This window comes from Bos javanicus, chromosome 7 (genome assembly GCF_032452875.1).
Source record: "Bos javanicus breed banteng chromosome 7, ARS-OSU_banteng_1.0, whole genome shotgun sequence".
In the NCBI taxonomy this organism is placed as follows: domain Eukaryota; kingdom Metazoa; phylum Chordata; class Mammalia; order Artiodactyla; family Bovidae; genus Bos; species Bos javanicus.
The window spans coordinates 56,522,613-56,534,874 of NC_083874.1; the positions used below are offsets into that span (position 1 = coordinate 56,522,613).

A 12,262-nucleotide genomic window follows, 5' to 3' on the forward strand; every position below is an offset into this window, starting at 1 on the left:
TTTGTGAGCATTAAGTGAATTAATGATTAAATATTCTTTTTAATGAGTAGCACATGGGAAGTGAAGTGAAGTGAAGTCGCTTCAGTCCTGTCTGACTCTTTGCAACCCCGTAGACTGTAACCTACCAGGCTCTTCCGCCCATGGGATTCTCCAGGCAAGAATACTGGAGTGGGTTGCCATTTCCTTCTCCAGGGGATCTTCCCAACCCAGGGATTGAACCCGGGTCTCCTGCCTTGCAGGCAGACGCTTTAACCTCTGAGCCACCAGGGAAGCCCAACACATGGGAAGCACCCCATAAATATTAGGTATTATTGTCATTTTTACTAAACAGTTGTCATCATATTATATATACTGTAAACATAATTATTCACTTGGATTTATTTCTCTTCATTAGACTGTAAGTATTCCCATATTATTACATATTCTTCATTGGCCTATTTTTAATTTAATGAGACACAAATGGCACTTTGGTTTCACTTTGATTTGGATTCATGTAATAATTAGTGAGGGTAATTATCTTTGTATATATTTGTTTATGAACTATATTTTTTCTTGTTACGTCTGTTCAAGAATCTTGTTCAAGAATCCAATGGGAAACTCCATAATTTCTTAAAATTAATACTGATTAAGAGTGAAAGGAAGCTTACCTTCTGGACACCCTGTCTTAAAAATGACCTAGCAAAAGACTCCAAAACGCAGTTGAGAAAACCAGCCCCTGTGATTGAAATCCTGCCTTTCTGAATGAACTCTGTCCTGCAAAAAACAAAAATATACACCCTTGGCGTCATTTCTATATTTGAATATTTAAATTACAGGGATTTCCAACAGCATAATTACCATTTATAATCAACACAAAATAATATCCATAGTAATTCAATAATTGCCTATTAGGACAAAAGATCTTGTTAAAAAGAGACTTCTAGTTTATATAACATAAGCAATGTATTATACTCAAATTAAAAACTATTCATTTCAAATTGCTAAAACAGTATATCTTTAAAGTCTTCACCATGCACAAAAAAACTGTCACTATGTGAGGTAATGGATGTGTTAACTAACCTTATTGTGATTATTTTGTAATATATACATATTTCAAATCATTACACCATACATCTTAAACTTACACAATATCACATGCCAATTGCATCTCAATAAAGCTGGAAAGAAGAGAAAATAAATGGGCACATTATTCTGGTTATAAAACCTATATAAAACACAAGTTTTACTTATACCTAACAAACATTTAATGATTAAAATGTGATAGGACAGTCAAAAAGCTTTAAGAATCTCTACTACAATAAATTTGACTGATTCTAAGTAAATATATTCTGGAATGCGAAGTCAAGTGGGCCTTAGGAAGCAATACTACAAACAAAGCTAGTGGAGGTGATGGAATTCCAGTTGAGCTATTTCAAATCCTAAAAGATGATGCTGTGAAAGTGCTGCACTCAAAATGCCAGAAAATTTGGGAAACTCAGGAGTGTTTGCAGGACTGGAAAAGGTCAGTTTTCATTCAAATCCCAAAGAAAGGCAATGCCAAAGAATGCTCAAACTACCACACAATTGGACTCACCTCACATGCTAACAAAGTAATGCTTAAAACTCTCCAAGCCAGGCTTCAACAGTACGTGAACCATGAACTTCCAGATGTTCAATCTGGATTTAGAAAAGGCAGAGGAACCAGAGATCAAATTGTCAAAATCCACTGGATCATGGAAAAAGCAAGAGTTCCAGAAAAACATCTACCTCTGCTTTATTGACTATGCCAAAGCCTTTGACTGTGTGGATCACTACAAACTGTGGAAAATTCTGAAAGAGGTGGGAATACCAGACCACCTGACCTGCCTCCTGAGAAATCTGTATGCAGGTCAAGAAGCAACAGTTAAAACTGGACATGGAAAAACAGACTGGTTCCAAATTGGGAAAGGAATACATCAAGGCTGTATATTGTCACCCTGTTTATTTAACTTATATGCAGAGTACATCATGCAAAATGCTGAGCTAGATGAAGCACAAGCTGGAATCAAGATTGCCAGGAGAAATATCAATAACCTCAGATATGCAACTGACACCACTCTTATGGCAGAAAGCAAAGAAGAACTAAAGAGACCCTTGATGAAAGTGAAAGAAGAGAGTGAAAAAGTTGGCTTAAAGCTCAACATTCAGAAAACTAAGATCATGGCATCCAGTCCCATCACTTCATGGCAAATAGATGGGGAAACAATGGAAACAGTGACAGACTTTATTTTGGGGGGCTCCAAAATCACTGTAGATGGTGACTACAGCCATCAAATTAAAAGACACTTGCTCCTTGGGAGAAAAGTTATGACCAACCTAGACAGCTTATTAAAAAGCAGAGACATTACTTTGCCAACAAAGGTCTGTCTAGTCAAGGCTATGGTTTTTCCAGTAGTCATGTATGGATGTGAGAGTTGGACCATAAAGAAAGCTGAGCTCCGACGAATTGATGCTTTTGAATTGTGGTGTTGAAGAAGACTCTTGAGAATCCCTTGGACTGCAAGGAGATCCAACCAGTCCATCCTAAAGGAAATCAGTCCTAAATATTCATTGGAATGACTGATGCTGAAGGTGAAACTTCAATACTTTGGCCACATGATGCAAAGAACTGACTCATTGGAAAAGACCCTGATGCTGGGAAAGATTGAAGGTGGGAGGAGAAAGGGATGACAGAGGATGAGATGGTTGGATGGCATCACCAACTCAATGGACGTGAGTTTGAGTAAACTCCAGGAGTTGGTGACGGACAGGGGAGGCCTGGCGTGCTGCAGTTCACGGGGTCACAAAGAGTCGGACACAACTGAGTGACTGAACTGACTGAAGTAAATATATACATATATCCTCATCCCATGCTATAAAATATCTTGTTAAAATTAAGTCTGAGACAATTATCAGCTTGAGTAGATTACTTAGATTCTCTTAAGTCAGTTTCCTCCCCATATAAATTGGAAATAATTATAGCATCTTACTTTTACAACCAGTGCCAGAAATAAATAAACACATACATACAACAGGAACATGAACAGCTCCTGACACACAGTAAAGAACTTATTAAATGTTAGGCAGCCACCATTCCTAACGAGAGACAGACAGAAATAGGAAAGAAGCCTGGAATGACTTCTTTAATCTTTGATTAGAAAAGGAGGTGAGGGACTTCCCTGGAGGTCCAGCAGCTAACATTCTGTGCTCAAAGATCTCGTGTGTCACAACTAAGACCAGGCAGTCAAATAAATAAACAAAAATAAATATTAAAAAAAGTACTGCCCCTACTTTCTTATATCTCTAAGAAAAGGAAATGGGAGCCGCATCTCCCATAGGTGTACTTGGGAGTGTGTGTATATGTATATATGAACACATTCACTAAGAAACATATTAAGAAAATTATGAAATCAAAAAGCTGTGATTTGGGTATAGTAACTATTTTTACTATAACCCTTAATTTCAGAGAAGGCGATGGCAACCCACTCCAGTACTCTTGCCTGGAAAATCCCATGGACGGAGGAGCCTGGTAGGCTACAGTCCATGGGGTTGCTAAGAGTCGGATACAACTGAGCATCTTCACTTTCACTTTTCACTTTCATGCATTAGAGAAGGAAATGGCAACCCACTCCAGTGTTCTTGCCTGTAGAATCCAAGGGACGGGGGAGCCTGGTGGGCTGCCATCTATGGGGTTGCACAGAGTCGGAAACGACTGAAGCGACTTAGCAGCAGCAGCAGCAGAAGCAGGATAACCCTTAATTAGATCTCTCTAAATCTCTAATAGCGGTAGCCTCCACATTTAGACGATGCAGACTAAAAGGAAACCTTCAGGATACTTCTCTCTCGCTCCCTCCCTCCCTCCATCTCTCCCTCCTCCTCTCTCTCACATACATACAACAGTTATCCTAGCCAATCTCACAAATATTCTAGGCAAAGTAGCTTCCACCTCTTAGATCTAAGCCTATTTAAAATGATTTGCCCATGTAAAACTATATCCTAGTGACATTAATCTTTCCTGTCTTTGTTCCAGATTAAGTCAGAGTAGAATTTTAGTGATTTTAATATTTAAAAATGAAAAGTTGAGCAGTCCTACACTCTAGGGAGAAATGTACTCTTCAGTCTGCAAGGAAAATGTAGGTGAGGGATTAATATAAGTCTCACTTACATCATATTCTAACCAATATTTCTTTCCACCACTTTTGGGAGAAGTAAATGCTCAGAAAAGCACTCTCAGGCTTACCCACATATCAGAGAATAACAGGGCAGTAAAGCAGGGTCACGCCCTTGCCATCAGTGAGATGAGAGTTTATCCTATTATATTTTAAGACTTTCATAGAAGGAACTGCTGTATTTTCTCTCAATAACTCATTGACAAAGCATATCAGATATTTTCTTCTTAATACACATAGCAAATCTAAATCCCTCATGCCAGGTAAGCCTTCATTTAAGTTCCAGCACAAAACACAGTAGCTTACACAACAACTTATGGTTTAATTTCAGCTCTTTAAAAAAAAAAAGAAAGAGAGAGAAAGGCAAGATGGATGGATGAGTATATGAACAGATAGACAAGTGGACAGAGCTAAAATATGAACAGACTCTCTGGGCATTAGAATTATAGGTCCTATGTATTTACTTTATTCTTTTTACTAATTTTCTGTAATAAAGATGTATTACATGGCAATCACCAAAAATATTACTAATAAATCCTTAAGCATCATTTTCATATAAACAGTCGTCTTTAACAGGCTCTGTGCAGCCATGAACCATTTTCAGCATAGGGACATGCTAACTTCTGACTTAACTCCTTCATTTAAAGTCTCATTAAGTCACCTCTCGGCTTTCCTTTTCCTACACTACATAACTCCAGTTCTTTGTGCTTTTTGTCCTATGACTTTCTCCTTGACCCCAAGCTTTAAGCATCTGATGTTTGACTCAAGAGATACGAAGATGATTCAAGTTTTCCTATGCCTGTCTCTACTCAGCCTAAAGGAATGACTGCATCCATTCACTATGTTATATACTCACGGTCACATGCACTCGTCAAAAAACTGTACAGTAAAACTGTGTATTATATATCAGACACAGTATTATCTTCTAAGGTTGTCACTCTTAATATGTTTTCTTTCTTTTACACATGAGAAAACGGTGGTAGAAGTTAAATAACTTGCCTGTGGTCATAGCCTGCCATCATGCAGACACATATATACGGGCTCAAAACCCTAGCCCTGCCCCTATCTCAGTGAAGAAGACAACCATCGTCCCAGGCTATGAGATTAGAAATCTCAGCGACAGGTTACATGGCTCTTTTTTCTAATCCATCCAAACATTCACTCAGTCCCCAGACTGTGTTTATTTTACTTCTCAAGTCCCTCAACAGTCCATGCCATTCTCTCTCTTGCTGCTGCTACTGCCTGGGTTTAGCACAGCACTGTCTCTTCAGGACCACAACTGCCTCCCGATGGGGTTCCTGCCTCCAGCATGGGCTCCCCATAATTCACACTGCCCCGTCAGCTTCCTAAGCACATCCTGACCTTGTCTCTGTCCACCAAGGCACAGAGAATAAATCTTGCTTAGTGGAGATGCAACCACACTGTTACATGAAGCTGTTGTTGGTTTTCACTGCTGTATACTGTTCTATTGTTTGATAACACTCCAGATTATCTATCCACTCTCCCAAAGATGGACATACAATATGGAATCAGTTTGGAGTTTTGTAAAGGAAACATTTATAACATATCCAGTTACATATGTACACAAGTGTCTCTAGAGTGTCTTTGCTGTTATTGTTCAGTCGCTCAGTTATGTCTGACACTTTGTGACTCCATGGACTATAACATGCCAGGCTTCCCTGTCCTTCACCATCTCCTGGAGCTTACTCAAACTGATGTCCATTGAGCCAGTGATGACATTCAACCATCTCAGCCTTGGTCGTTCCTTTCTCCTCCTGCCTTCAAACTTTCCCAGCATAAGGGTCCTTTCCAATGAGTTGGCTCCTCACATCAGATGGCCAAAATATTGGAGCTTCAGCCTCAGTATCAGTCCTTCCAATCAATCCTTCCAGGACACCCGCTGACTCTGACTCCACTCTCCCCACAGGAAGCTGATGCACATCGCCTTCAACAACATAAACCCTTTTCCCATGAAACATCTGCGCCAGCTGTGGGCAGCCCTCCGGGAGCCGCTGGAGGCCGAGCTGAACAAACTAGAGCAGCTCAAGGCTGAGCACCTGGAAACCTGGGCAGCCCAGGGCAGGGTCTGATTTTGTTTAGGATTGACTGGTTTGATCTCCTTGCAGTCCAAGGAACTGTCAGGAGTCTCCTCCAACACCACAGTTGGAAAGCATCAATTCTCCAGTACTCAGCCTTCTTTATGATCCACCTCTCACATCCATACATGACTACTATAAAAACCATAGTTTTGACTATATGGATCTTTGTCAGCAAAGTAATTTCTCTGCTTTTTAATATGTTGTCTAGGTTTGTCATAGCTTTTCTTCCAAGGAGTAAGTGTCTTTTAATTTCATGGCTGCAATCACTGTCCACAATGATGTTGGAGCCCAAGAAAATAAAGTCTGTTACTATTTCCATTGTTTTCCCATCTATTTGCCTAGTGGTCAAATATCTGGGTCACTGGACATGCACAGTTTCAACTTAAAAAATGCCACGGTTTTCTAAATGGCTGGACTGGGTTGGTCAAAAAGTCGGTTCAGGGTTTTCTGCATGATGATATGGCAAAATCCAAATGAACTTTTCGGCCAACCCAATATCTAATATATATTTTTTCTTTACTGTATCATTTCCAATTGCAATGACTAGCACATGGTAGGAAATCAATAATGCATTAGGAACAGAAGAATGGAGAGGAGGAGGGAGGGTAAGGAAGAAGTAGGGAAGAAGCAAAAGAAGGAGAAATTTATAGTACATCTCAATACTTTGGTCAGGGAGATTGAACCAAATGTCTCAGGATCTCACTTGTAGTTGTCAGTAGGAGGTAGCCTTTACCTGACTAAGAGATAAGCTGCTGTTATTGCTGCTGCTGTCATTGCTGCTGCTGTCGTTTCAGTCGTGTCCGACTCTGTGCAACCCCATAGATGGCAGCCCACCAGGCTCCCCCGTCCCTGGGACTCTCCAGGCAAGAACACTGGAGTGGGTTGCCATTTCCTTCTCCAATGCATGAAAGTGAAAGTGAAGTCGCTCAGTCATGTCCAACTCTTAGCAACCCCATGGACTGCAGCCTACCAGGCTCTTCCACCCATGGGATTTTCCAGGCAAGAGTACTGGAGTGGGGTGCCACTGCTTTCTCCAAGAGATAGGCTAGCCCAATATCTGGAAACTTGTTTAAAAAGGAGGCTCACTCATTCATAGGACAAACATATGCTATGCTAAGTCACTTCAGTCGCATCCAACTCTGTGCGACCCCATAGACAGCAGCCCACCAGACTCTGCCGTCCCTGGGATTTTCCCAGCAAGAGTACTGGAGTGGGTTGCCACCTATAACTGAGTGATAAAGAAGCCGCCTGCTAATGCAGGCGACACGGTTGGATCCCTGGGTCTGGAAGACACACTAGAGAAGGAAATGGCAACTCACTCCAGTATTCTTGCCTGGAGAATTCCATGGACAGAGGACCCTGGTCCATGGGGTCATAAGGACTCAAACACGACTTAAGAAACTGAGCACACAAGAACCTGAGTCCCATCTTCATCTATCACTTTGTCCACAGGCAAACAGAATTCTACACAGAACACACTGGAATCATAACAGAGAGCACACAGCTCAAAGGCTGGAACTCCTCTGACAGTTTATACCATCAGTCTCGGAGGTGGGCGTCATGTAAAAATGTGGTTCCTTCTGAACTGGAGAAAATGAAATAGTTCAGAGGAAATATGGATCAGGAATTAATCCCCAGGGTGTGCAGCCACCAGCAAGGAATCCATAAAATGGCTGTTTCCAGGAAAGCAAAAGCTCGTAATGAGATCCTGTCCCTGAGTTACTGACTGGCTGGGTATGGCAAATCTGGCCTAATTGTTTTCACAATGGGAATTTAATTGAAGTGTCTTTAATGAGGAAAAAAAAAGGTTCCATGGATACGCTTGAGATGACATCTCAGTTCTGAGATGTTTTTGACATTCTGTAACCAACACAGAGGGGTGGCCCAAGGGACAAGCAGAGTCTGAGGGTCAGATTGCCTGCCCATGCCCTCCTAACCCCCTGGGCCTGACATTGCTGCAGAGACTGTCCTGCACTCCACCACACCAGGACACATGGTCCCCCCAAAGACTTACCAAATCCACCAACAAAACCGTGCTTCCTCAGGGCCCCAATTCAAATTACAGGGTTCTCAATAAGCACTAAGCAGTTTTTAACCTTACCACAAACCCACATAATTTTATACAGATTGCTTATATTTTATATTTTTATGTGTATTAAATATATATATACATGTATATTTATGTATATTTATACAGGACATGGATAAGGCATGTGGCCCCTGCAGTCAGATGGCTTGGACTCATATCTGCTCTCTAACACAGAATGGGACTCGTCCACGTAGGTAAGTTCCTGAAGCCCCGTCTCCTCTGTAAAATGGGGTTAATCATATCTACTCAAAGGTTGTTCCAAAGGTGAATAAGATAATATGTAAGGTAATACTCAAGGTAATATGGTAAACATTCAATACAAGTTAGTTAATCACACTAACACTGGTAGTAATAATGCTATTAAACTGCTACCATATTTGCAGAAAGAGGGGCACAGTGTCTTAGAAAGTAAATGCCCACAGAAGAAATCCAGCTCCAGTAAACTCCAAAGTATTTCCAGTCCATCAGCATCTAGGTGGCACTCAATCCTCATAAACCACCTGGCAGGGAGTCCCTCCCTCCCCATGCTGGCATTCAAGGCCCTCAGAGCTCCAGACCCTCCATCTTTCCAGCCTTTCCTCCCATGCTGCTGCTGCTGCTGAGTCACTTCATTCATGTCCAGCTCTGTGTGACGCTATGGACTGTAGCCCAACAGGCTCCTCTGTCCATGGAATTCTCCTGGCAAGAATGCTGGAGTGGATTGCCATGCCCTCCTCCAGGGGATCTTCTCAACTCAGGGATCAACCTGAGTCTTCTGCATTACAGTCAGACTCTTCATCACTGAGCCACAGGGAAGCCCTCCCATGCTGCTATCGCATATCAAATGCCAGCCCAGCAGCCACAGAGACCAAACAGTCTGCTGGCCTCTATAACCACCACTCCTAAAGTCCTTCCCCCTGAGCTGCTCTCTTTTAACCTGTTCTAGGAACCAATGGGTTGCTATCTAAGTGATTAGCCATGAGCAGCAGCAGGGAGTAAGTAACAGTGGATCTCAGGAGCAGGAGCGGGTATATATTACAGGGCAGGGTGGCTCAGCCTCTTAAAATACAGCATTAATTTTCACAATCTGTCTTATTAATAGCCTGCTGTGGAGAAGCACTGTATTAATACAGTGCTTCAATACACGTCTTTCAATTCTCACCATCTATCTTAGGACATAGATAATATTCACCCCATTTTACAGACGAAAACACTGAGGCTTAGAGAGGCAAACTGGCTAAGGTCACACAAAAGTAAACACATGGCCACTTTTTGAATCCACACAGTTAACATCTGTTCCCACATCCCTTCCCACAACCGTGTGACCTAGGAAGGTGCCTATTCAGTGCAAGTTCACTGGCATCCTGAGTGATAGGCAAAGCTTGACAATATACAAGTTTGTGGACTGGTCTAACTGGAGGCTTGTCTTGGTATACTGGGCCCACCATTGCGTGCATCCCATTCAGGCTGGCTTCAAGGATGTGTGCTCTACAGGGCGGCACAGTCCTCCACCATCAGAAGGGCTACACATTCCGCTGAATGCACCACTGTCACTGTTTCAAAGTTCCTAACTCTTTTTTAACAGGGGACTCTGCCTTTTCATTTTGCACTGGCTCCTGCAAATTATGTAACTGTTCCTGATCCCATTTCAAATGTTGGTCTGTACGGCCCTGCCAAGTCCCTGGGAAGTTTTCTGAGATGCTTAGGCATACATACTTTAGTTTAGCAATACCTAATAAAAGCCTCAAACACGTGTAAACCTTTGGACCCATAATATCTACCTCTAACAATGGGCTTTGAGCAAAAAAAAACCTTAGATGAGGGTATAGACCAGCCTACAAAGATTCTCATCACATGACTATCTATAAGAGCAAATAATGCAATTCCCAATAATTAAGCACATTAGAATAATTTTATCCAATAAACAAACTGAACAGCCATTTTAAAAAATCATTTTAAAGTGACACATTTAATAAGGAAAGACAGTCCCAAAGGTAATGTTAAATTAATGTAAAAGTCAGAATACCATGTACAGCATGTTACATGTCTGTAAAAATGATTTGTTCTGCAGAATAAGTAAATGAATTATAGCAACTACAGTATTCTCCTACCACAGAATGCTCCAGAGTAACGGGAAAAGAACAAACTGCTGATCCCTTAAGTCTACCAGGTGGACTGTCAGCAGGTTCCTGGCTACAGCCCCAAAAGACCTTTAGGTTGTTCTGCATGGCATCAATTCTTGGTTGATATTAATAAAACACTGTAATTTTTAACACCCAAACTTTTTATTTACTAGAGAAGAGTGGAGGAAGGGAAAGGAAGAAAGGAAGGAAGAGAAAGGAAGGGAAAGGAAGGAAAGGGATAAAGATAAAAAGAAGAGAAAGAGATGAAGGAAGGGAGAGGGAGGGAGGGAGGAGGAAGGAAATTAAACCAGCATCTCTGTTCCATAAGAGATTCCAGAGGAGTTCATTCAAATTTCACTAAACTTTTCAACAGGGTGTTTCTGCCAAAAAGTGTTTACTGTCTGCTGGAGAGCCAGATAATCAACTGGCCCTGCTTTATAAGATTAACAGGAACTATGCAGAAAACAGAGTTGCAAAAGGAGCGCCAGCTGTATGTCTGCTTTCCACTGGAACCACAGGACACTGATGAGTTATTACAGGTTCTTAAATCTAGAGGCTCCACAGACTTACCTGGAAAACGTTAAATATATTAATTCCCAGGAGCCAGCCCAGGCCAACAAAACAAGAATCACAGCAAGGAATCCACATATTTAAACACCCCTCAATGCTGCACTAATATACAACACAAAACCAAAGGGCAAAGGAGGAGGGGAGGAAAAATAATCAATAGACATTCACTAAGATATTTCAAAAGCCCTTACTTGTAAATGGCACAGAATGCTCTCCTGGCTAAACACCATTGTTCCAGTTCAGTCATCACCTCCATTTTCAATAAAACAGCTTACTGCACTTGTCAAAGTTAGTACCTTTAAGGCACCACACCACTCTGAAAACAGCATTTATTCACCATTACAACCTACATTATCTAGTGCTTTATACTCTCCAAGTGTAGAGCATTCCCATTTATTATCTTATTAAATCTCCACACAACTCTTGTGAGAGCATCCCTGGTGGCTCAGCTGGTAAAGAATCGCCTTCAATGCAGGAGACCTGGGTTTGATCCTTGGGTTGGGAAGATCCCCTGGAGAAGGGAAAGGCTACCCACTCCAGTATTCTGGCCTGGAGAATTCCATGGACTGTATAGTCTCCATGGGGTGGCAAAGAGTCGGACATGACTGAGCGACTTTGACTCACTCTTGTGAGGGAGCTCAGGCCAGCTTGAGCCCTCTTTCTGGAGTCCATCAGCAAGTAAATGACTAAGCAGGAAAAAGCCGAAGAGAAGTATTCTGTATTACCGGGTTCAAGATTCCCTCTACACCGAACTTCCCAACAAATCCTTTCAGGCTTCCCTGATCTGCACATGTCCCTCCTGCCAGCACCCTCTTTACTCCTCCTTATGTCCCTCTTTCAACTCATAAGAAGGATTATCTGGCATTCATTCAAAAAATGGCCACAGAGCCATCTCTGTGAGCCCTGCACTGTGTCAGAGGTGGGGGTTCAGCAGGATGGGAAAGCAGAGAAGACCCTGATTATATGGATAACAATTGTATCTATTGCAGGGGATTCTTACTGAGTGAAAAATAAGGCTCCTGCCCAGATGCTATATTTACAGAAAAGGCCTTGGTTTTTCAAGTTCAATAACTAGCAGCTCATTCTGCTAATTGTCTCATCGCTCACTGATACATGGGAAATTAAGGTCAATAGAATCAGAGGCATCTTGTTTGGGGGCATGAATACAGTGGGTTTTTTTGTTTTATTGTTTATTAGATAACAATACCCTCAAGCCCTTTATCATCACCATCAAGG

The 12,262-nt window shown here is 41.7% G+C and overlaps 1 protein-coding gene across 6 annotated transcripts in view; it reads right to left on the bottom strand.

The window, feature by feature from the left end:
* PRELID2 (PRELI domain containing 2) overlaps positions 1 to 12,262 on the bottom strand; it is a 597,505-nt gene that overhangs the window by 555,384 nt on the left and 29,859 nt on the right. For all 6 annotated transcript variants that reach the window (XR_009737613.1, XR_009737615.1, XR_009737614.1 and 3 more), the window contains one exon: positions 648 to 753. Coding sequence is in view for 3 of the 6 variants with exons in the window: in XM_061423856.1 (XP_061279840.1) it covers positions 648 to 753 (106 nt within the window). In the remaining 3 variants the exon portion in view is untranslated. The remainder of the gene's footprint in view (positions 1 to 647; positions 754 to 12,262) is intronic.